This window comes from Rhinolophus sinicus, chromosome 6 (assembly GCF_057876585.1).
Source record: "Rhinolophus sinicus isolate RSI-liver-muscle chromosome 6, RSI-T2T, whole genome shotgun sequence".
NCBI lineage: Eukaryota > Metazoa > Chordata > Mammalia > Chiroptera > Rhinolophidae > Rhinolophus > Rhinolophus sinicus.
Genome location: NC_142506.1, coordinates 68836292 through 68860270, shown reverse-complemented (window position 1 = coordinate 68860270; position 23979 = coordinate 68836292). Strand labels below are relative to the sequence as shown.

The 23979-nt window shown below is 57.4% G+C and overlaps 1 protein-coding gene and 1 long non-coding RNA gene across 5 annotated transcripts; one reads left to right on the top strand and one right to left on the bottom strand.

Moving 5' to 3' along the window:
* Nucleotides 1-1235: 1235 nt before the first annotated feature.
* LOC141567945 (uncharacterized) lies at nucleotides 1236-9170 on the bottom strand. Its single transcript, XR_012490985.2, has 3 exons — nucleotides 8953-9170; nucleotides 8198-8342; nucleotides 1236-4195 (listed from the first exon to the last, which is right to left on the bottom strand). It is a non-coding gene; the product is annotated as an uncharacterized LOC141567945 (long non-coding RNA).
* Nucleotides 9113-23773, top strand: CSRP1 (cysteine and glycine rich protein 1). 4 transcript variants are annotated; one of them, XM_019750903.3, is made up of 6 exons: nucleotides 9113-9230; nucleotides 16008-16126; nucleotides 20551-20719; nucleotides 21456-21585; nucleotides 22081-22174; nucleotides 22577-23773. In XM_019750903.3, exons 2-6 carry the CDS (start codon nucleotides 16015-16017, stop codon nucleotides 22651-22653), a joined length of 582 nt encoding a protein of 193 aa, XP_019606462.1. In that variant the 5' UTR covers nucleotides 9113-9230; nucleotides 16008-16014; the 3' UTR covers nucleotides 22654-23773. The 4 variants fall into 4 exon arrangements, with proteins under 4 accessions (XP_019606462.1, XP_074173230.1, XP_019606463.1 ...); XM_019750904.3 differs by having other exon boundaries at nucleotides 9145-9243; XM_074317128.2 differs by lacking the exon at nucleotides 9113-9230 and adding an exon at nucleotides 14372-14619.
* The last annotated feature ends 206 nt before the right edge of the window (nucleotides 23774-23979 follow it).

Below are 23979 nucleotides of genomic sequence, written 5' to 3'. Positions count from 1 at the left end.
CCACATATGAGGGGCTGCTCATGAAAGTCCCCCTGGCCCTGTTCCAAGTGTCCCATGGACAAACCTCCAACAGTGAAGTAGCAGACAAACACAATAGCATGTGGGCAGGTTGGGGGGCAGGTTGGGGGGCAGGAGGCAAACGGGCCAGTCTGGTTGGGGTGAAGGCTCCTGAAACAGGGGACACGGCACAGGGCAACAGAGAGAAGCCGGACTGTGGGGGGTGAGAGCCCCCCGTCCTGGACGGGGCCTCTGCCAAGTACCCACTTAGTAAGTGGTTTGCCTCTGGACACGGTGATGACTCAGTTGCTCTGAATCAAGCAAATGGATTTTCCTTAAATATGAAAATCAATAAGAGGTGAAAGCAGGGGCCTGGCTGTGGGAGAGGAGGGGGTGGGGGGGCCGGGGAGTGACACGGCTGGGGAGTGATGGGGGCAGGGAGATTCAGGCTTGGGCAGGGGACCCTGGTCACTCTCTGTATCCCCTCCCCCCACCACTCACCCAGGCAGTGGCCTCCAGGCCCTGCTGAGCTTAGTGAGACTCCCTAACACTCAGCAGCTTCTGTGTCCCCCGTGTCCATCCACAGCTTACAGCCCGTCCCCTTGGGGGCAGGAAACTGTTAATAAGAAGATGAAAGTCCGTGTGGTGAATGGGTTTTAGTACATCAGCCCGGTGTCTCCGAGCTGGCTTGCGATGAGTGTTGAGACCCCAGGAGGTGTAGTGACACTTTCAGGCCCAGCCCAGTTTCCTGGGGTCTCTGCCTGTTTTCCTGCCCCCTTGAGGTCTCAGTGCGTGGGGGCTCTGGCTGGACTGTGGGGCTTCAGCAGTCAGAGCTCCTTCCCTGTAGCCCAGGAGGGACCGTGACGGGGTGTGGAGACAGCACATGCTTTACTTTCTTGAGCATTTACTGAATGTCATTAAAGACTCCGAGGGAGCTCTGACCCCGCCCTCCCCCCCCCCCAAACACAGTGGAAAAACACTGGGAGTCCACGCTCAGGGCTGGCTGCTGGCTTACGTCGTCTCCTCAGTTTGCTCATCAGTCATGGGGTGTGGACACCCAGGGGACAGCAGTGAGCACCTGGCAAGGCTCAGGAGGATTCCATGAGGTGACAGAGGAGAAAGTGGTTTCTACAGTGCTGGGCAGATACTGGCAGAGGTGCGGCTACCCTCCCCCACCCCCACCCCAGTCAGTGCGCTCTGGCTGTGGGCTCAGAGCCGGAAAACTCATGTTTGGGTGGTGGAATTCTGACCATTCACTAACAGCCTTGTGCTTTACAGCTCGACTCGTTAGCCAGCAAGGGGCTTCATGCTGGTGGGGGTGGCACAGGGCACGGGCAAAGCCATTGTCCTCCTTGGTGGCCATTCTGGCACCAGGACTGGGCTCAGGGTCCCCAGAAAGACGAGCCCTCCCTCTGTGTCGATTGCCCGAGCTTACGAGGACCTGGGAGAAACAGTCTGTGGGGACACGCTGCCACAGTGATGAGCGTTTTACGAGAGTGAGCAAGTCACCGCCTTATCGGGAACACACGTTTCTCCCCCTCTCTGTTACCAGGAAGTGAGATGAGCCAAAGCCATCACAGTGTTTTTCCAAAGATGGCTTTTGAAGAGGGGTGTTTTCTCCGAGGGCCAGGAGGGTCGGGGTGGGGTCGGCAGGCACAGACGTTCCCCTTTACGAAGCCTGGCTCTGGTGTGGCAATGTGGAGAGGGCACTGCCAGTTAGTGCTTACAATACACTTGCCATGTATTAACCCATTGAGTCCTGGCAGCAACCCTATGAAACAGGTATCATTGTTACGTCCATTTTATAGGTGAAGAAACTGAGGTCAATACCTTGTCTGGGTCTCACAGACATGGGTGCTGGAGCTGGGATTTGAACCCAGGCATTTGGCTCCTGAGTCCATGCATTCGAGTGTTGTGTGTGCTAGGACAGGTGGACAGCAGCAGCCACGTGGGCAGTGGGGAACGGCTGTCACCTCCCAGCTTCAGGAGATCTCTTTCTTTTCAGCCGCTTTGTGGAGTTGTCATTTGCACACTATAAAATGCAGTTGTAAGGGTGTGCTTCTGTGATTTGCACTCAACCTGTTCGGTTTACAACCACGTTTTAGAACCTTTCATCACCCCCAGAGCTTCCTCATTCCGTGTGTCACTGCAAAGTGGGAGCAGGGGTCACTGCTGCCGACTGTCATCACGAGAGTCGTGACTTTCTGCTGTATGTTTGAGGTGTTGTTGTTCTCACATGGGGAACGTATTCAGCTATTACTCACACCGTGGCAAATAAAATTGTAAGGTGCTCCTAGTATGTTCTGTGGGCATTTTCTTACATCAATGAATGTTCTTAAAACACTAAGAAGTGTCTGGAGAGGGGATAAAGGAGGTGTGCAGTGGGGGCATTGAAGGGAGGGAGATAGAGGCAAGGAAGTCGTTTCAGGCCCACGAGAGGGCTCCGGGGAAGCAGCTGGGCAGGGGACAAGAAGGTGGGTGCTGGGTGTCGGCCCCATAGGACTCAGACACTGTGGTGTTCACCGGTGCTGGGAGGTGTCGGGGGGCTATGAGTTGCCAAATATAGCAATAGGGGTTGTGGAGGAGACGTTGGCTGTGTGAGCAGGGTGGATGAGACGGGTCTTGGCAGGAAAGTCCGGAGAAGGGATGGACCAGGTGAGGGGCCTTCCAGGGGGCGGGAGGTTTTAGTTAGTGCACCTGGGGAACGGAGTCCGAGCCTTGAATCTGCGCTGCAGTCAAGCCCAGGTTCACTGCCTCTTAACTGTGTAACCATAGCCTGCTAACACATGCCTGGCTGGGCTGTGGGGAAGACTTGATCAGAAGATGTAGGACCTAGGCCTCACAGACTGGGAGCCCTTTCCTTTCAACCCATCTGTGGTTTGAGGCACTAAAATGGCAAATCGTTTGCATGTACACAGAGCCATCCTTCCAAGACCTCCCTCCCAGTTTTTTGGGGGAGCCACCAAGAGCCAAGATTCTGAGTTCCATCCTGCAAAGGCCTGAGCGGAGGCACTGGGAACGGGAGAGGAGCTGGCTGCAGCCAAAGGCTGGGCAGCGAGACGAGAGGAGGACCTGGGCTCCTGAGCGAGGCTGGGTGTGGGGCAGCCTGGCCGGGGGTCCAGCCTTGGGATTTCCAGGGAAAGGCACTCGGAATGCTGATCCTAGTTTCCCCATGCACTCGCTGCCCCAGCTCTAGGGCGTGTGGTGAGTGACAGGCCCAGCTGCCCCCGCCGTACCTGTTGTCCCCATCAGCTGCTGTAACTCTACTCCTGGGAAAGCAGAAACCCGGGCTTGGCCCATCTTCTCCTTTCCAAAGGCAGGTGGAAAGGCCTGGCATCTGCCTGTCACAGCAGCACATGGGGGCTACCCGGAAGGTGCTAGGGGCCCTGGGAGTCTCAGCTATAGACGGGGCCCTTCTTCCAGCCCAGCGTGCTTCCAGCTATGCCACTGTCCCTTACGCCCTCCACGGTTCTCTGGCCACCCACCACTACCACATGAAGAGCCGTGGAAGTCTTGAATGGGGCCCCTCCAGCGCTCCTGGGAGGTGGGGTGCTGTGGAGCTGAGTGGCAGGGTGCCCAGAGGACTGGGGCTGGGAGACGCCTGGGCAGGGGGCCCGAGGAGGTGGAGGAGGAGGCTCTCGTGGCTTCGGCCGCTGATGGCTGCCCTGGGAGAACTCCATTCCCAGCCCAGCCTGTGTGGGGCGTGGGTTGGCGGGCACCGTGGGACATGGCTGTGAGGCATGGCCCATCCACGGGGAGCCTGGGGACAGCAAATCCAGAAATGCCAGGTCTCAGAAAACTTCAAGGCAAATCCGAGACACACGTTCTCTGACATCCGGACCTGTACACAATGCATTGCATGTGCCAACACACATAAACCTCCCGGTAGAAAACCAGATGGTGACTTGGCATGGCTGACATCTGGACTCTGCTGCCTCTGCCTTTCCCCATCCCCCCGCCACATTCAGGGAAAGGTGGCGATGCTCAGAGTGGTGCCAAGGCCTCAGCGGAAGGTGCTCTCAGGTCCCCATCAGCTCAGGCAGTGTCTCTGGCCAGATGTGTCACACTGCTGACCCCTGCTGGCGCTCTCCTCTCTGCAGCCCCAGGGAGGATGGAGTATTGGAAAAACCTTGCAATCCGTCTGGGAGGGGTGGGAAGAAACACCCTGCTCCGAATCTCCTCATCTGGAGCTCCTTCCCTGAGACCGAGAAGAAATTAGAATAAAACCCAGACCAAGATTCTGGGAGGAGTGAGACAGACCAGAAGTATGCCCTTCAGCCTCTGTGGCTTGGAAAACTCCCTGCCGCCAATCTCCTTGAACCTAAAATTGGGAATCCGTTAGCAATACTGCACCACCAGTCAGCTCCGCCGCTCATCAGAAAGGAAAAGAGAGAAATGAAAACCAACCCCCTCTCTCATTTCTTCATTTGCTGTGGGGTCTGATGGTCCCCTTACACCTGGGGCTGCCAGATAATCTTGGCTGTAACTTCCTGTCCATGAGACAGGTTGGTATTAGTCTCTTAGGCGAACCAACTACTTAGAAAGCTGATGTCTAGAGCACTTGCATCTGTAGTTGGGTATCTTAAAAATCATTTTGCACAACCAAGGGATGAAATTCAAGTCTTCTGGAATCTTTACTGTCTTAGAAAATGTACCTCCAGACTCACCGTCAGTGGAGGTCCCCCCTGCAGTGACCTTCCTGCTTGTGCCAAACTTTTCCCAGAAGGGCTGCAGTACTATTCCCCCTCCACACACCCTTCCAGAACTTTGCCACTCACACGTGACAGGTGGGGTCTCTGCCCCTGCCTGGGGCTTTGTGACTGCATCTACCAGGACAGTCCAGGGGCACTTCTGCCATGTGCCTTCCCAGGCTGGGTTTCAAAGGGCAGGACAGCTCCTCCTGACTCCCTCTGGACGTGCTGGCCTGTAACCCAGCGGCCAGTGTGAGAGTCCAGGCCTGGTGGAGAGACGTGTAGGGGTCCCGCCTGGCTGACAGTCCCAACCACCCGCCAGCCTCAGACACCAGCCACGTGGGTGAGGAAGCTGTCCTGATGACTGCAGCCAGCACTCCTCCGACTGTCGTCACAGGATGGGTCCCAAGCGAGAACCGTCGGTCTGGCTGAGCTCAGAGGACCCCAGAACCATGAGAGAAAAAGACACGACTGCTGTTGCTTTCAGCTGCTAAGTTGGGGGTGGTTTGTCACCCAGCAGTAGGTAACGGGAACACTCCACCTCCACACGTCAAATGCCTGACCACCCTTTACGGTCCAGCTCTGCACGGTCATCAGCACAAATACAGGGTCCCTGATCCCCTCTGAGGAGCCCCCCTCCTGAGCTCCGCCCCCTCCTGACCGCCCGGAGCTTTGCCTGAACGGCCCCCAGGCCACATCCGGCGCGCGCTTCATTTCCCCTCCCTGTCAAGGCCCGAGCCACGTGCTCCTGGCCCCCGGCCCAGCGCTTGTCACAGAGTGGGTGCTCATGTCCCGGTCTGGACGGGCGATAAGGAAACGGATCTCGGGGTGAGAACGTTTGCCAGTGGGGAGGGGAGGGCTCTGGGTTACAGAACAGCTTCCGCTACCTTCAGAGGCCTTTTTCACTGACCAGTGTCCCAGACATTTTGAGCTTCTCTGCTAGAAACCTAGGATGTGTCGAGTGAGAGTCAGAAGAATTTAAGTACCAAGGGTTCCTGGGGGAAAAGGGTTGTCTGAGCCGGGCTCTTACGGTTGGTTGCGCAGTGAACGGTCACTTAGGCGGCCGAGGCCACGCAGAAGCGTCATTCACAACTTCACCAGCAGGTGGAGGCCCAGCTCCTGGTTATCACTCTGCAAACGCCGAGATGAATTAATTCATAAAAGTTTAACCAGGCACCTGGCCTGGGGAAGCACTGGATGAGCTGCAGAGGAGAGTAAGCTACAGCCCTACCCTCCGAGACCGTCCCACCCAGGGAGCTCTGTCTCTTGGGCATAGCTTGGGACTGCTGCCTCCAAAAGTCAGCAATCCTTTCTTCTACCTGGGAGTCTATCTTCATACCATCGACCCTGGTGGGACACGGTGGCAAAGGTCCTGCCTGAAATTCGGTCATTTCCAATCTACATCACTGCCTTAAACCTCTGCTGTCTGGCCAGAGGGCCACACAGAACGTGGGAGCAGCAACTTGGAGTGTCCTGGGCTGGCAAACAGCAAACACACAGGTCTTAGAGCAGGAGCCAAACAGACTGGTTAGGAGCAAAGGGGGTGGAGGGACCGGAACCGTGTCTGTCAGAGGAACCTCTGGGGCCTTCAGCCCCAGTTCTCCCCAGGCACGTGGGGCTCAGAATAGAGGGGCACGCACAGTTCCCAGGGCTCCCTTCCCCTTTCACTCCCAGCTGCCCGGTCCAGCTGCCCGGTCCAGAATGTCTGGTCCACACTCTCACTGTGGGGGCCCCCCCGCCTGCCAGGCCTGTTTTCAGAGGCGGTAGCTTGGAGGCTGCCAAGGGAGCGCAAGCGGAAGTGGCCCTCCATAGATCAGGCCCGGGGGAGGGGGAGAGGAAGCAGTCATTTGAAAAGGTATCCAGCCGCTTTCACAGTCCTTGAGGGCCTGACCCTGAGCCTCCTGTGAGGCAGTTCCTGCGTCAGCTTTCAAGGTCCCCTAGAATATTCTCGATGCTTCACAGTGTATGCGACTGCAACCCTCTGTAGTGTCCCCTTTGTTCCTTTGCAGATGGATGCCCCCTTTTCCTGCCTCTGAGCACTTCATCTTCCTGGCATGGACACCCAGACTTCCCTGCCTCTGTGTCTGCCTCTGGCAGTCAGACTCACTTCCCCTGCAACCCCCAGAGGTTCTAGGACCCCTCCTAGAGGGGACCAAGGGTCCCTGCCCCCTTTACTCTCCTCATCACAGCCTCAGAACTCAGAGCCAGATCCATGAAGACCCAGAGCTGGCAGAGCCTCAGAGACGCCGTGCGCCCGTGCTGGCCCCAGAACCACACAGAGCAGCTCTGGCTGGGCGGTCCCTGCAGAGGTGAGGCTGCTGGGGGGCAGGGGTCCAGCGGGGGGCAGCCTGGGTACAGTCATGTAACTGAGGTCCGCCAGAAGGAGCATCTCGCCCTAAGGAGCTGTCGGCATGTGTGACGTCCCAGGCACTGATGCTGTTCCTGCAATTTCAACATCGGGCTGTACCTGTGTGTAGTCCTGTACGCATGGCGGTAATCCTGGCACCTCTTTGATCATCTCAACCCGGAGTCCTCCCTGACCCCCTGAGTCTTCTCTACATGTAAACGGGCTGCCCGCGCCCAAGCCCAGAGGGTCCGCATGACCAAGCAGTGGGAGGGTTTAGGAAAACAGCAGACGAGGCAGGGCCTGCTTGGTTCCTTCATCTCCAGCTCTGTCGGGACAGCTCCAAAGACATGTGCCCTGACGTAGTCTTTGGGTGGACATGCAGTGTGACCATACGTCCTGGTTTGCCTGGGGGAGTCCTGTGGTTCTAGTGTAATTAGGAGGACAGGCATACCTCGTTTGTTGCACTTTACAGATACCATGCTTTTTTTTTTTTTTTTTTTTTTTTTTTAACAAATTGAACAATGTAAGACCCTCCACCAACAAAAACATTACCACTCGCTGGAGGCTCAGATAATAGTTGCCATTTTTCAGCAACAAAGTATTTTTTTCATTGAGGTGCGTACATTGTTTTTTTTAGACATACCTTATTGCACATTTGATACAAATAGATACATAGAGTGTAAACATAACTTTCATAGCACTGGGAAACCAAAACATGTGTGGGACTCGCTTTATTGAGCTACTCCCTGTATCGCAGTGGTCTGGACGGAGTCTCCCCTCAGTACCTTGCAGGTCTGCCTGTACCGTCACTATCACAGGCATTCCAGTTTCAGTGCCGCATTCTACAGCCTCGCTATCTACAAGATGCTGTAAGATCCTGTGCGGGAAATCCAAGGGTGACTGCAGTACCGCTCTCCTTTTTTGGACCTTTCCTAGGACATTTCACAGCACAGGTGGGCATGTTGTCACTGGGAAATTCCCTCAGCTGTGTCATGACTCCATGGGGACAAACCCAGACCAAAGAAGGAAACGCAGGAGTTTGTCCTTCTGGAAAATCTGGGGCAAGACTCTGGAGAACTGAAGGGAGGGAGGAGAGCACGAGCGTTGGGCAGCGAGCCCACGAAGTCAGGCCGATGGTAGTTCTGGAATTTAATTCACATACCTGTTTGTCCATTGCTTGTTCAGTGCAGGCATGACCAGGGATTCTCCTCCGACATCTTGCAAGGAGCACTGGCTCAGTGCTCTTACATCCCCTAATCTCCGAAGGCCCTGTTTACAGGACAGGCCTGGACGAAGGAAAGATGTTTCTGGTGGCAGAAAGCAAGAAAAACCTAGATAAATATTTCATTTTCTGGGTTGTATGATGCTCGACTTTTTTCCTGGGCGAGAGCTAATTCAGCAACTTGGGGTTGTAAGGGAGCCTTCAGGGACCGGGTCTTTGACCCCTGTCAGGGGTGGAAGATGTGTGTCTGTGTACTGAGGCATGGAGGCCCCCACTGTTCAAAACTGCTGCTTTTGGGGTGGGTGGGACATTCTCCTTTGGATAGCAGGGAAGATTGGGGACAGCTGAGGGGACAGGAGCGGTACCAAGGTAGCATTTACTGAGCATCTAACATCTGGCAGGCCACTGCTGAAGGCTGCCGGTCCTACAGGCTCTCCTTTTACCCACCACGACACCCCTGGGGATTACCCCCCTCACAGATGCAGACCTGAACCCCAGAGGGGCTAAGGGTCTAGGCCAAGGGCTCAGCTAGTAAGCGGCAGAGGCAAGATGAGCGCCCAGACCCGTCTCAGTCTGGCACCCAAATGTCCTTAAACCTTGCCACCAGGACACGCAAATGTGAGACCCTACCCCACGCCACCCGTACTCTTGGGGTACAAGTTTATCAGGGATCTCAGAGCACATGTCCGCCTTACCATCTGGTGGACAGAAAAACCCTGAGAGGCTCCGAGGCCATAGTGGGTCTACAGGAGCAGGCGGAGCCAGAGGTCCCGCTCCGCCGTGGGCGCTGCCTTGCTCTGGGGGTGGGGGGCCGCGCCGCGGGGCTCGGCGCCCTGACGTCAGCCTGCTGTGGTGCAGTGTGCACCGGTGGGCGTGGCCGGCACCCGCCTCCCAAGCGCTACAAAACGGCGCGCGCGGGCACCCCCGCAGCCGCTCCAGAGCTTTTCCCGCCGCGCCGCCGAGCCCGCTGCAGGTGAGTGCGCCAGGTGAGCGCGTCAGCAGAATGCGCTCGGGGCCGCGCGACCCCCGCCGGAGCCGGCTCCACGTGAGTGCGCCCGGCTCCTCCCGGGCGCCCCAGGCACCGCGCGCCCCGAGAGCCCCCGGGTCCTTCTGGCCCGCCGTCAGCTGGGGATGGCAGCTGGGGCCGGGGCAGCTGCCAGGAAAACTGGAAGGAAAAGAGGAGCCGTCGTGGGCGCGGGGTGGGGAGAAGTGGCCTCAGCCCCTCAACGCGTCTGTTTCCGGGAGGCGCTGGGTCTTTCCCGCCCGGGCTCCTACGTGTCCTAAACACCACGCCCGGCACCCCCGCCGCCTGCAGGTCCCGCAACAGAACAATGGGCGATTCTGTGCGCCCCTGACGCTCATGGTACGGCAGGGGGATGAGGGCATCCGTGCCACCCCCTCCCTCACCCTCCTGCCCTGGGAGAGCGAGCCCGCGGGTGGGGCGGGGAACATCTGGCCTCGTGGCCAGCCTAGGGCATCTGTTTTCAGTCTTCCGAAGGAACTGGATGGAAGCTGCAACGTTTCACCTCCCCCACCCACGTCCCGGTCTAGGTGGGGACCACTACCGAGCCCAAAAGAACCCACAGTGGGTGCTTTGTGGCCTCAGCCCTTGAAGGCTGGGGAGCAGGAAGGGGGCTGGTGTTGAGCACAGTTAAAGCAACGTGCGATATTACCCAACAAACAACAGCGAGGCAGGTGTTTTATTACTCTCAGGGGAGAGTATTCCGCAATCCCCTGGTCCCGGAGCTGTTGTAATCTACTCAAGCCTTTCCCTAGAGGCCTGGGCTCCAGCCACCCACCCCCTGCTCTGTGGGGTGAACTGGGGGCAGGTGCTTCCAGCCCAGAGGGCTCTGCGTTGGGGTCCTGTCACAGTGGCACCCAGAACATCCACTGGCCTCCGGTAGAAAGTGTATCAAAAGAGGCAGCCTGGAGTCTTGGTGAGAGATGGTTTAGAAGGCAGACTGGATGAGTCTCTTGACATTGGCTTTGCCACTTAATACAAGGTGAGCTTGGACAAGTGACGTCTCATTGCTTAGTTCCTTTTGGGGATAGTACTTTGGGAATGGATTGCGCAGACCAGAAACACACTGGGCCTCAATCAGTCTTCTCCTCACCCTCCCCCACCCCCTCCCAGAAGTCAAGGAGGCTGGAGCTGCTGGCTGCCTGTCGTCTCAGTACAAGTTGGGGGTTTGCCCCAGATGGGGTTTGGGATGGGATGCTGAGCCTCCCCTGCTGTCACTCTGCTGCAGTCTTCTGATTGTCCAGCCACTCTGGCTCAGGAGCCCAGGGTCACGTCTTGCCAGAGAGCCCTTCCTCAGCCCTCAGCTGCCCTTCGGTAGCCCTTATCTCACCATTTGGATCCTTTGCCTCAGGGAAGATATGGGGCAGACCGGTCATCCCGGGAAGAAGGAAGTTTATTGGGCAGAAGGTGTGGTTTGGGCCCGAGGAGGGTGAGGGGAGCAGTGTCCAGTCAGGGTCTGGGGAGGATGCAGGGGAGAAAGTGAAGGGCAGGCCCACCAGCGAGGCCACAGCCATTTGCCCCTGGTCTGCCCGGGCCCCTTCCTTCCTGGCTCCCACGTTTTCTTTTTAATTGCAAACGTCTGCCTCTGTGGCTAGGCGTGTAGTGTTGACACCGGCTGGCGATCAGTAAATATTTGGCCAATGAGTGATGAGTGGGGCAGGAACAGCTCTTAGTGGGATTGTCCTGCTGAACCCAGAAACCTGGCGAACAGTCACTGGCCCGTTTTTCATGTGAGTTATACTGAGCACCAGGTGAGGGGGGAAAAGCATCGTTTTATTTGCCGTGGCTGTTCTGGTGGGGAAAGCAAGGTGGGCACATTTCTGACAGGCTGCTAAAGGTTTCAGTGTTTTGCTAGCCCGGCTTATTGTGAAGGTTGGCTGGCTTGAGGACTGAAGACTCATGCAGTAACACTGTGAGCTGCTAAAGAGAATAAAAGGACCTTTTTCTCCCACTCAACCACGTGCCCATACTTGGGCAGATTGACAAATATCTGAAAAAGACACAAAACTCAAAAATAAGTGTTCGAGTTGGTCTTTCCTTAAGGTAATGGGAAGCAGGTATGTGCCCCTGTTATGTACCAGGGACTGACCCAAACCCTTCATGTGTTACGTTGGACAATATGAGGTTGGCACGCATGTGCCCCACTTTACAGAGGAAGAAACTGAGGCTCAGAGGTGATAAGGAACTTGCCAGTGTCGCAGCTGGTGGGTTGCAAGTTGCCATTCAGACACGGAGAAACGCCTTGCAAACCCACCTCAGCCACCAGTTTACTGTTTTCTTTGCTCCCCTGCATTTTCTGTATCTAGATCGACTCGCTGAGGAAATACTTGCCACTTGTGAACACATTAGCTTTACAGCTTGCTTTGCAGCAGCTTATAAACTATTTCAAGATGATGTGGCTTTGTCAAGCTGTACATAGAGTTGGGGTTAGAACTCACGACCTAGGTTTTCACTGTCAGGAAGAGGCAGAGGGGACACAGGAAGGGGGGTCCCAGATCCCAATGGATACGCTTTCCCCTTTCCCCAGGTCTGATGCGTGTTTGAATCTCAGTGCCAGGTTTGCAGGGCAGGAAAAACGCCTGGGAAAGAGTCCGGGTGAGGAAATGGGGAAACACACACACACACACACACACACACACACACACACACACACACACAGTGGACTGCAAGTGGGGGAGGGGAGGCGGTCCTGGGTACTGACAGGAGACCTTTGCCTGGGTTTCCGGTTGTCAGGAATCGCTATGGTGATGGCGGGGCTCTAGACGCAGCTCCCCAGGAATTTGTTGACATCAGCGCTGAACGATTCCCATTTATGGTAAAGTGTAAATACCCGGCAGCTAGCCTTTCCAGACTGTGGCATTTCCAGTGCTTCCCAAGGGCCAGAGGCAACATCGGAGCCTCAATAGGACAAAGAAGGAAGAAATAGAAGGTTGGCAGCTGGAGCACAACTCAGTCCGCCAGGAACCAGAGCCTCCCAGTCCAGGGTACCCTGCGTTCCGTATACCAGGAGGCGGGACGTGGGATGGGGCTTCCTGAATTGTCAGCTGCAAACAACCTGTTTTTATAAGGTCTGAGCATTCATTTTTTTAAAAAAACCTCAGTCAAAGAAATCATTCCAACCTTTTTGGCATGGACGACGGATTGTTACCACTCTCAGGTGATATCAGCAAAAAGCAAAGAAACTCCATCTGTTAATTACTCAGGGAGACTCTATTATAGTATAGGATTTCCTGTCATAGTCTGAAAGTAGTTAAATCATACACCCCAGTTTCTACTTTGGTTGACCTTCAGATTTCTGAACTGCAAGGTGGGACAGCTCTGTTGTAAAAGGCACTAGGGGACCAGCAGAAAAGGAAGAGAGATAGACAGTGCCACCCTTGGCAGCTCACAGTCCCACTAGGGCCACGGGGTGTGGCCTTGAAAAGAGAACACTTTGAGCAGAGACAGAGGGAGCTGCACTAGAGTGACCGGCAGTGACCAGGCCTCATTGCTGGGGGGCCTGGAGGGATGCTGGTTAGTTCCTTACAGAAGTGAGTCACTTGCTGGATTCTGAAGAAGTTGTGGTGGGACACGGGAAGCTGAGGCCGAGCCTGCTTCTCCACAGCAGCCATTTGTCCCCTGCGAGTGACTTACTTTCAGGGGAGGTCTGTTTCCTAGGCTTTTCGGTGTCACCTCTAAGACATGTGCCCTGAACCCTGACCAGGTGTGGGGGTGAGCAGGAAGAGGCGGGGCTGAGGGGTTGGAAAGGATGACAGCTCTGGAGCCTGTCCAGATACCACACAGCTCAGGTAATGCGAGACAAACACCTGACAGGCCTCTGCCAGACCAAGTGGGTGGGGAACGTGAACTCTGGGCCCAGAAGGCGCTCTTTGGCCCTAGGGAACAGGGGACTTGGGACTGGGAGACTAGGGTTTTTCCGCTGGAGAGGTAAAGACATGGAATGGTTTATCACATCAGTGGTTTGATGACAGGAGGCTCTCCTTTGGGCACTGAAGGATCATGTACTTCTGAGATTGTTTCCCAAACTCAAAACATGACCACACTGAACCCGTCACCTCAGCCCGACTCTCACGAGATTTGGGGTGAGCATGAGCCTGTGCTCTGCGTCTGCTCCGTATGCTGCTCCTGGAGGCAGGCCTGTGAGTGATGAGTGTGCCAGGCACTGGGCCATCACTTCCATATGTCCCTCTTTAATCCTCAGAAGGAGGATTTGAGGCGTTGTGTCGTCTAGCTCGAGACAAGCTCACTGGAGCTCAGAGTGGAAAGCAGCTTGGCCGCGGCCCTTCAGCCAGGAAGACATGATCCCAGACTCCATTTTCCTGACCGCTGAGCTGTACCCCTGAACTCTGACCTCAGGAACGACTGTCCTCAGTGTCCTGCAGGGCCTGTGTCCCCAGAACTGGGGAGGCAGTGGAGAAGGAGGCCTCAGCATCCGAAAACTGAGAGGCAGCTTTCCTTGTAAGGCAGTCCAGCTCCTGATAGAGGGACCCTGGCTGGGCAGGAAGGAGAGATGGGGAAAAGAGAGCGCCCTGCCCCACTTGGGGAAAGGGTAGCCAGGGCTCCCTCCAGCGAGACTTTCTCCACGTGCAGGGCCCCCTGGACAGGTCCTCATGTGCAGAGGGGGTGGGGGAGCCCACCCCCAGGGGTGCCTGGGACCTTTCTGACAGTGGACACACTCATTGCTCTACAAGGCACTACAGCCCTGGTCCCTTCACTGGGCTGCTGAAGAGAGACCCCCAATCACATGGCTGGGCTCAAAGGCATGTCCCAGCCGAGGCGTCCTGGGCAGATTTCCTTCCCAGCGGGTCCCTGGGCCCTGCTGGATGTGTGCCCTGAAATGGAGCCAGCACACAGAAGGGGAGGTCTGTGGGGAGCTGTGGGTCCCCCCCAGAGGGAGAGGGTTTGTGTGTCCAGGAACAAAACACTGCTTGGAACTGGCTCCCAACCATGGGATAGGGGAAGTTTCTTCCCTTGGGATTTCCTGGGGCGTGGAGGAGTGCCCCGCTGGCTCAGGGTCTGGAGAGGAAGGGGAGTGCCGGGCATTGTGTCCTATGTGCCACCGTGCGCTGGCACTCAAACACAGTGGGGCAGCAGCATGGCGGGGTGACAAGACTCAGCTATGGCTGGTCTGTGTTGAATGCCATTTCCAGCTCATCTAGCTGAGTGACTGCAAGTGGGTGGCCCGGCATCTCTGAGCCTTGTTCTCCTGCCTGCAAGGAGAGTGGGCATGTGGTAGTCAGGATGTAATGGGGTGAGGTACGCCGTCTGGCACGTCGTAGGCATGCTTCATCTGTCATCAGCTACAGGAGTTCTAGCATCACGTCTCGTTACCTCGTCACAGGTAAGGCACAGGGGGCCTGGTGGCTCCATGTCAATGAGCACGGTTTCCCCAGAAGCTTCTCCAGCAGCATCTCACGGCTGTTCCAGAAGTAGCCCCTACAAGGAATGGGTCTCGGTGGTTGGCTTAAGTGGCCAGGCTATGCCCTGGAGCTGGGGATGGGGGCACCTCCCTGAGTCAGGGAAACGGTTGGTGGTTACGCATTGCCACTGTTATCGAACTGTCCTCCAGGCTGTATGGTTTTGCAGCCCCGAGCTCTTGCTGAACCAGGCAGTGAGCCCCTGGAGTCCTCAGGGCAGAAAGGCGCTGAAGGGACCATGTGGCCTCAGTAGACGGGCCCAGCAATCTGGGTGCTCGGGTCCCGTGGGGTATCTGAGGGAGGCACGTAGAAGTCAGCTGCAGTTAGAGAAACCCTACCTGCGGGGTGTGTCCCGATGTGCGTAAGCCGCAGTGAGTCCAGACCTGCAAAGGGGAAAGGTGGCCTCATGCAGGGGTGGGTGGGGTGCTGGGTAAAGGGGCACATGGGGCAGGACAAGCTACGAGTAGGGGAAGGGAGGGACGAGATTCCTGAGTGAGGCAGAGAATGGTGGTGGTGCCAGGAGCAAAAGTGAAAAAGGCCAGCAAAAGAACAGCTTGAAGGAAGAGACGCTGAGTTCAGGGCCCACATCCAGCAGGTCCCAGGGAAAGAGGAACATGGGTGGGGAGTGGGAGCCAGGGAGCTGCTGGGGAGGGATCTGCCCAGGTCGCCTCGACTGGGCCATTCCACATGGTTGGGGGTCTCCCTTCAGGAACCCAGTGAAGGGACAGTGGCACATTGGGGTGAAGAGCAACGAGTGTGTCCACTGCCAGGAAGGTCCCAGGCAGCCTCTGTGGGTGGGCTCCCCACCCCCTCTACCCATGAGGACCCATCCAGGGGGCCCTGCAATTGGGAAAGTCTCACTGGAGGAAGCCCTGGCCACCCCTCCCCCACAAGGAAGCACCCATGTGCTCACCCCTGGACAATGTGCGTTCTGCCTGTTTGTGAACCTTACACAGTTCATTTGTGGTTAATGAATTCAAGTCTGTCTGCTGGTTTTGCTCCAAATGAGGTCCGTTCGTGTAGACACAGCGGTAGCAGCTGGTTGGTTTTACCGCTACTCAGCCTCCCATATGGAACCGGTATCTGGCGCCCATTGGCAGCCTGCAGAGTGCCCGGCGGGTGACAAGGGCACAGCTGCCCAGTGCCTATCTATTGGTCCCACTGGCAGAGCCCCAGGCAGCCGCTGGAGGAGGATGTGGGGAAGTGCCCGCCAGGGCTGGGCCCTCTGCGTTGCTGCCTGTGGCCTTCCGTCCTGGGCAGCCTACAGCCTACGTCTCCACAGCCCTGTCCTTTGATTCCCGTTTCTGTCCAGTTTCAGAATGCCGAACTGGGGAGGAGGCAAGAAATGTGGGGTCTGCCAGAAGACCGTGTACTTCGCCGAGGAGGTTCAGTGCGAAGGCAGCAGCTTCCATAAATCCTGCTTCCTGTGCAGTGAGTACGGCCCAGGCCCTGCGGTTGCCATGGAGACAGGCAGGAGCACCTCCACAGGCTGGGCCTGTCAGCACCCAGGGGAACTGGCCCCGTGGGATGTAAACAGCTTGACATTTGGCTGAAGCTGCAGCTGGGGCGGGAAACACTTAAGGCCTCTTTGTTCCTGCAGAAGCTGCTTTCAAAGGGGATGAACCGGCCAGAGCTGGTGGGGGTGGCGGCCCTCGGCACTGGGGCCAAGAGCCAAGCTGTTAAGACTTGGTTAGGAAAACTTTCCGCTCAGCTTTGTCTTCTTTCCCTCTCTGCCACAGTCCCGTCACTTAGGACGGAGACACTTTTAGCCCAAAGTTTCACCAGCCTACAGGCCCGAATTACCCCCGGTTAGAAGGCAGCTCTGGGGGAAGAGCTGGCTGTCCCTTCCCCACCCCTCTGGGCCAGCCCTCACTTCTCTCATGTCCCTTCCTGCTCCCACAGCCTGTGCTCAGGACATGAGGAACCAAAGCCTTTGACAGCCACTTGCTAAAGCCTGGAGCACCCGCTCCAATCATAGCCCGGAGACCAGGCGACAGATGCCAAGTAGCCGGAGAGGGCAGGCTGCCCAGGACCAGGGTTTGTGCCCAGGCCGGGCTGTTCTCAGAGCACCCAGGAAGTGGCGACGTGGGGAGGCCTCCCCGAGGTTCACTGTGGTCAGAGCAGGGGATCTAATGATAAGAGGCAACTGCTTCACGGGCATTTTCCTTGAGGGCAGGCGGAGTGGGGATGGTGGGACCCACGTGAAGCTGGGTTTCAGGGCCCGTCCGGTCAGTCAGGATGCATCTGATTCAGTTTTATTATCTGTGTGCTGATGGGCAAGTCAGTCCATTTCTCTCTGGTTGAGTTTTCTTGTTCCAACAGGGGAGGTAATAATACCTACTTCATGGAGGGGTTGTGAGAATTAAAATGAAAGAGAAGTACAGCACTGAAAGCCACTGTGAGTGTTCCATAAGTGATAAGACACGCCTTGGACACACACACACACACACACACACACACACAGGCAAGATGGTGTGGTGCAAAGAGACCTCACAGGGGCTGAAGGCCCAGCCGCCTGGCAGACCCAGGAAGTGGGGTCCTGTCCATCATGTGACGCAAACTTGGGAGAGTCTGTGCTGTCCCATGCCAGGCCGTTTGGGATGCAGACAGTAGGATCCAGTTGGGTCCCGGGCCACCTGGTGGACCTGCGGGAGCTTCCAGCTCAGGGCCGCAGGCCCCAGCCCTCCCCGCCTGCGGGCTGTGTCTGATGAGAGAGGCCTGGCTGAGCTCTGGCCTCAGCCCTCCGAGGATCCACAAACAGCAGTGTCTTGTTATCAGCAGTTCACTGCACTGAGGAATTTTCAAGCGGTTTGTTTCTTCAGCGGGAATAAGGGCTTGGCATTGACCAGGCCCCTGTAGGGCCTTGTGGCTCTGCAATGTTGCTTAATCACCGACTAGAAGTGGCCAAGGGGCGCCTGGCCTGCAGTCCTGCTTGTGGGGGAGTGGCTGTCGGCACAGGCAGTTGAGGGGAGTCAGGAATTCAGGGGGTGGCAGAGGAAGGAAGGAACAGGGTGTGAGAGGGTGTCGAGTATTAGAAACAGTTGTAGAAAGGCAGGCTGGGAGCTGGTTTGTGACAGTAGCAGCCACAGGGGACCGTCTTGTGTCTGGGGTCTCCCAGCACTGCTCCAGGAGGCCCCAGCGTCTGAGGTAGCAACCTGTTCATTCCTAGTGCCTGGAAGGTGGTTGACAAGGACGCGTTTAGAACAGAAGGACTGTGACTTCTCTTGTTTAGGGAAAATTGCCCGGCTTGAGTACAAGAATTCAGAGCAATCCACAGAATCAAAGGCCTTTCCCTCCTAAGGAAGACAGAGGCTGACAGGGTTGGGGCCTGGATGAGGTGAAGGGCCATAGACCCTTGCAGGCCAGGCCTGAGTGCATCCCCAGGAGTCCCTTTGACCAGTCTGGTCCTTGGCTCTGGATCCAGCTCAGCTTGGTGCCTATATTCCCTTTCTGGGTCTGGGACAAACAGGAAGACAGGCTGATGCAACAGACGAGGCCTTGAGAATGGCCTCGGCCTGGGCTTGGCCTCTGACCCGTGAGCAGGGACGGAGAGGGCCGTCCACCCACTCCTGTGGTTTCAGTGGGAGCAGCCAGTTCCCATTAGCAGACAGGAGAGCTTAGCTCCTTGTTTGGGGATCTGCCCCAGGCTGAGGCCAGCGCCCCTCTCTGAAATGTGACCGGCTCTCTCCTGGGCAGGTCACATTTGGCCTAACACCGTGGTGGTAGCCGATGGCACTGGGCGGCTCTTAGAACCCGAGAGCACAGGGGAGCCTCCCAGAAGCCCCCACGCCCTCCGACACCCGCGTCTCCTTGCCCATGGGGTGAGGTTTGCTGTCAGTTTTCACCTGGTCCCACACACTTGGCCTGCCTGAAAGGGACCTGGGCTGCAGACCCAGCCACGTCATGCTGGGCCCTTGCCCAGCCCTGCTCCTCGCCAGGTCTGTGAGCTGGAACTGCTTTGTGGGCCTTGGTTTCCTTCCGGAAGCAGAGAGAATCACTGTACGTCTCGGGGTGGGGAGAAGGGCTGCCCCCTCACCTGGGGCTGCACTTTTCTGCATTTCCAAACGGCATCACAGGCCTTACCTGGCCAGGTGGCGCCCAGACGTACAAATGCTAAATAAATTAATTAACAGATAAGTATGGTAATGCCCACATAACTCTCTTTATTGGCTTAACATCATTTGGTAGAAATTTATTTAGGCCTTCATTCATATTCCCCTTAACTGAGTCTTCGGTGGAGCCCATGGGTGCCTAGCCCACATCTCCTGAGAGAGGTGGAGGGGCAGGGGGCCAGGGCAGGGTGTGGGAGGTGGGCCACGGCGGGGTGGCCAGGGCTCCCTGGAAACAAGGTGCAGCAGAGACCCACTGGGGGCTGGGGGGCTGGCTCAGCTGGCACGGCGGGGAGCCGTCTGGAGAGACCCAGCTGGTAGGCTCTGGTGTCTCCTCTGGCTGAGTTCCTGGGGCGCCTGCTGGGGGACCAGTCAGCAGGGACCTCTGTCCCCCCGGCTACTCTGCCTCTGCTTTCTGCCTTCCCTGGCCTTGGAATTCCAGTTCAGTCTGGGTCTTACAGGAAGCAATCCCAGGCCGACTCCCGACTTCCCACCCTAGAAGGGAATGTCGGAGACCTTGGCCTGCGTTCCCTCTCCCTGTGTCCTCGGAGCCAAGCCCTGGGAGGCGGCGGGGAACTCCGTATTTGGGCTGGAATGAGGTGGGGATCTCAAGGGCAGGACGAGAGGGGCCTTATTTAGTCTGAAGTCTCCAACGTGGGGCTCAGCGTGAGAGAGGAGCTGACCCTTTAAAGGCAAGAGGATGGCCTGTTGCAAGGAGCTGAGCCGAGAGGGAGGGAGGCAGGACACACAGCTTCTCCAGCGGTTTCCATCTTCAGAAGCGCGGGTTTGGGGGTACAGTCCGTGGGGCACACTGAGTCCCCAGGTTAACATCATAAGATGTAGTGTGGAGCTGAGTCTGTAGAGGCCTGGGCCTGTTCCTCCCCTCCCTTTGTCCCCATGGCACTAACTTCATATGATGTTCACCATTTACTAGGCACACACAGTCACAAGTAAGAGCGCCTTTAGTTTGGCCACCTTCACAGCTGGTGAGGGGAGCGCTGTGATTGGACTCCGGGCTCTGAGCTGTCTTACTCTGGACGGCTGAGCGGGCTCCCCTGCGAAGAGCAGGGCGGTACCGAGGGGTTTCTACGGCTGCCCCCAGTCCCACCTCTTACCCATGAGTCAGGACGGTCTTCCCACGGTCTGACCTCATTTCCTCCTGAGGCACAGTGGCCACTGAGACTGGGAACTTCGAATGCTGCTGGGACGAGCCTGACCTGTGTCTCATTCCAAAGCCTGCCCTGCTGGGCGTTTCATAAATGTCGAACTTTCCGTCTGGGCACATCACGGCACACCCCAGCCTGCATGGATTGTCCTGCTTGGAGCCCACTGCTGGAGACAGGAAAACCCTGCCCTTCTCTTCCTTCCTTTCTTTTCTCTCCCCTCCTGTCGGGACACGTGGTCTCTTTGTCAAGGGCAGAGGGAAGGCGGCCCGCACCAGGCTTCCTGCAGCCCAGGGTCAGCCTAGGCTGTTGCCCCGTATGGATCCTGGGGTGCACTGCCGCTGGGGACGGAGGACGGCACACGGGGTCCGGGGAGAGGTGGCCTGGCCGACATTCCTCGTGTTCTGGTGTGCAGAGCCCCTGCCTGTCACCTCCCAGCTCAGTGCCATCCTAACCTCCCTCCAGGCCGCTCCCGAAAGGTCAGGGTGTAGGTAGGACAAGTGCTCAGAGATGCTCAGGAGAGCGTCGGCTGCAGGGGCTCGCGCCCTGCATGCCCCCTCACCATGCTCACACCTCGCCACAGTGGTCTGCAAGAAGAACCTGGACAGCACCACGGTGGCCGTGCACGGCGAGGAGATTTACTGCCGGTCCTGCTACGGCAAGAAATACGGACCCAAGGGCTACGGCTACGGGCAGGGCGCAGGCACACTCAGCACGGACAAGGGCGAGTCGCTGGGCATCAGACACGAGGAGTGAGTACGAGGGCCCCCAAGGTCGCCACTGTGCATCCACTGCGTGGCAGGCCATTGGAGGAGCTGGGGTCTACCGGGGAGTCACACAGGCCGGGGGCAGAGCTGAGAGGGCCCCAGAATGGCTTGGTCCGATCTCCTACGTCCATAGACAGGAAAACTGAGCTCAGTGTCAGTGACTTGCCAGGGGTCCCACAGCCACTGGGTATCTGAACCAGACCAGCTTCTCCGCCGTCTGTCATTCCTGCTGCGGGAAGTCATGTCCCTTCTTTGGAAATGCTAGAATGTCACTAGGTCCCCAGCACCCACTGACCTCTGACCTGCTGTAAACAGTGGCCGTCAGCAGTCAGTCTCGCCTGCTCCTTGGCACGGGGTGGGGGTGGAGATGATGGATGAGTCACCACATTTCAGCCAAGGTCATGGCCCAGTGGAAATGATTTATTAGCAGATTTCTCCTCAAAGGCATCTGGTAATAGACAGGCCGCAGGAATGGGGGGTCATGGGGGGCGAGTCTTAGCAAATGAGTTGTTAAGTGATCCCGACATCTTAAGTAGGTGACTGAGGGAAGTAGGACATTTCAAGGAAGATAACACTGTGCTGAGCCTTGGTTTGTCCATCTGTGACATGGGACATGACCCTCCAGGCCCTGCTGGCCCTGGCCTTGTGGTGGGTTAGGTGAGGAGGCAGGGTTTGCCCACGCAGCACCAGCCACTCTCACCGCACGTCCACCCTCATGCAGGGCCCCTGGCCACAGGCCCACCACCAACCCCAATGCATCCAAGTTTGCTCAGAAGATTGGTGGCTCCGAGCGCTGCCCCCGATGCAGCCAGGCAGTATATGCTGCGGAGAAGGTGATTGGTGCTGGGAAGGTAAGGCGGCCGCCAGCTGTCCTGGGGAGAGGCGAGGACACGGGCCAGTGACACACCTTCCTGAGATGTGGGTTCCAGCACTCGGCACATATGTTCTTAACTCTCTCCGCTCGGGGAGTCTGAGCCCTGGGCTACAACTCTGCCCCTTATTTCAAAGCCCACCACAAAGGGGTAACCCTTTTTCCCTGCATCTCCCAGCCCTGATGGAGCTCAAATCCCTCAGGAGGTAACAGCCCCAGCACGGACGGCCCATCGGCAGCTCCTAGCGACTTGCAGTCCGTGGCTGTAGAATTGGGGTCCACAGACCTCCCAGGGTGCACTTTAGAGGGTCCATGAGCCCCCTAAAATTATATACAAAGTTCTGTGGGAACATCTTTCTGGGGAGAAGTTTACAGCTTCCGTCGGATTTTCAAGAGGGTTTGTGATCCCAGTAAATCTGAAAATCTGTGTGCGTTCTGTCCCTAGTGGCAGCATTAACTGTTTCCTTCTCACCAGTCCTGGCACAAGTCCTGCTTCCGATGTGCCAAGTGTGGCAAAGGTCTTGAGTCAACCACCCTGGCCGACAAAGACGGCGAGATTTACTGCAAAGGTGGGTGGCTCCACTTCTCACTCGGGGGTCAGCAGGTCTGGGGGGGCTAAGCAGTCATACCCTTGCTCAGTGGAAACGAAGCCCTGGCCATGGGCTCAGCTCCAGACCCTTCATTTCACAGAGAAGCCGAGAGGCAGAAAGCCACCTGGCCAGAGTCAGGGGCAAATCAGGCGGTGGGGCAGTGTGGTCCCCGACTCCTAGCCCCGTGCTGTCACAGCAAGAACTGCTTCTGTCATCTCAGTGGCGGGGCCAGCAAGAAACTCCTTGCTGCTGGGGTTGGGGTGCTATAGAGGTGGGGGTACGGGGGACTGTCCTGCTCCAGAGGCCTGGCCAGGATGTGTCGTCGGTGGGGCCGGGAGGGGTGGCTGGGGGGGAGCATCCTCACCTGTCTTTTCTCTGCAGGATGCTATGCTAAAAACTTCGGGCCCAAGGGCTTTGGCTTCGGGCAAGGAGCGGGGGCCTTGGTCCACTCTGAGTGAGCTCACCGGCACCCGCCCACCTGCCCACCGCTGTGCTCTCTTCACCATTCCCTTCCCGGCAGCTTCGGCGACCTCCAGGACTCCTCTCAGCCCTGCCACACGTCACTAGTGACTGGAACTTGGTGTCTGGCTCCCTTTGGTGTGGGGGTCTGCCCGAGCGAGGTCCCACTCCTCTCAGGGGCTCCCCCTGCCTGGGATTTGCTACTGTCACCAGCAGGAGCCCCAGTGGTTTTAATCATGGTGGGACGGCCCTCTCCCCACCCCTGCCCCACAGACCACTGCTCTTAGCCGCCACCGTCACTGGCCAAGACCCCGAGCCCACATCTTAGAGCCCAGTGGCAAGGGAGGTAGGGCCAAGGTGGGCCAGGGGCAATGTGGTTTACTGTACTCCAGGAACTCCCCTCTGCAGGAAAGAGGGTGGCCTCTGGGTATGCCTCAGAATAGGCCTGGGCAGTCCCAGCTCAGGGCTGGGTGGCAGAGGCGCGGACAGAGAGATATGCAGAGAGGGTCGTGCACTGCAGGAGCCAGCTTCTAGCTTTGGTGGCTTTGGGGAACCGTGTCATCCCCCTCAGGTGGGAGAACACCCAGGCCTGAGAATCCCAAAGCCAGAGTGTGGTCTGACCTCCCAGCACTGAGATACCTATTTGATGGGGGGCCCAACTGAAACACCCCCAACACATACTCCCATTTTTTAGGGGCCCAAATCGGAGGGTAGGTAGCTCTGCCCCCAGCCTGGGGTCCTGAGGCTGCTCTGGCATCTCGCCCCCTGTCCCCAACAGCCCAGGCCAGCACTCTGCTCCTGCCACGCCTGCTTGGCCCTCAGATGTGGAGGGAAACACACAGCTTCTGTCTGCTCTGGACACCCTCCTCTGCCCAGTCCTCAGAACCTTTCTGCCCCGTGAGGCCTTGCTCCTCCACCCCGCCCTTCCCCAGGGACCTTCTGGCCACATCACCCCCATCCCTTCCAGACCCCCAGGTCAGGAGCAAGGGGGAGGGGTGGCCTCACTGCCCCCAGTGTCGGGAAGAACAGGGTATAGAGCTGTCACCTGGAGGGGCTGCAGGGCACGGGCTGTATTCAAGCTGATCCGTCATCTGGTCAATAAACGCTGTTAGAACAGTGCTCTGGTGTCTGGGTCTGGTCACTGCCCCTCACCCGGGCTAGGAGGTCTATGGAAATAAAGTGGTTTGTTCCTGCTTTTCTGCAGCACCAGCTGCCTGGAGAGGCCTGACCAGCCAATCCCGCTGCCCGGCCTCCACCCCACATCAAGGCCTGGAACTCTGTGGACTTTGGAATTTGAGGGGTTCAGCAAGGCCCCCAAACTGCTC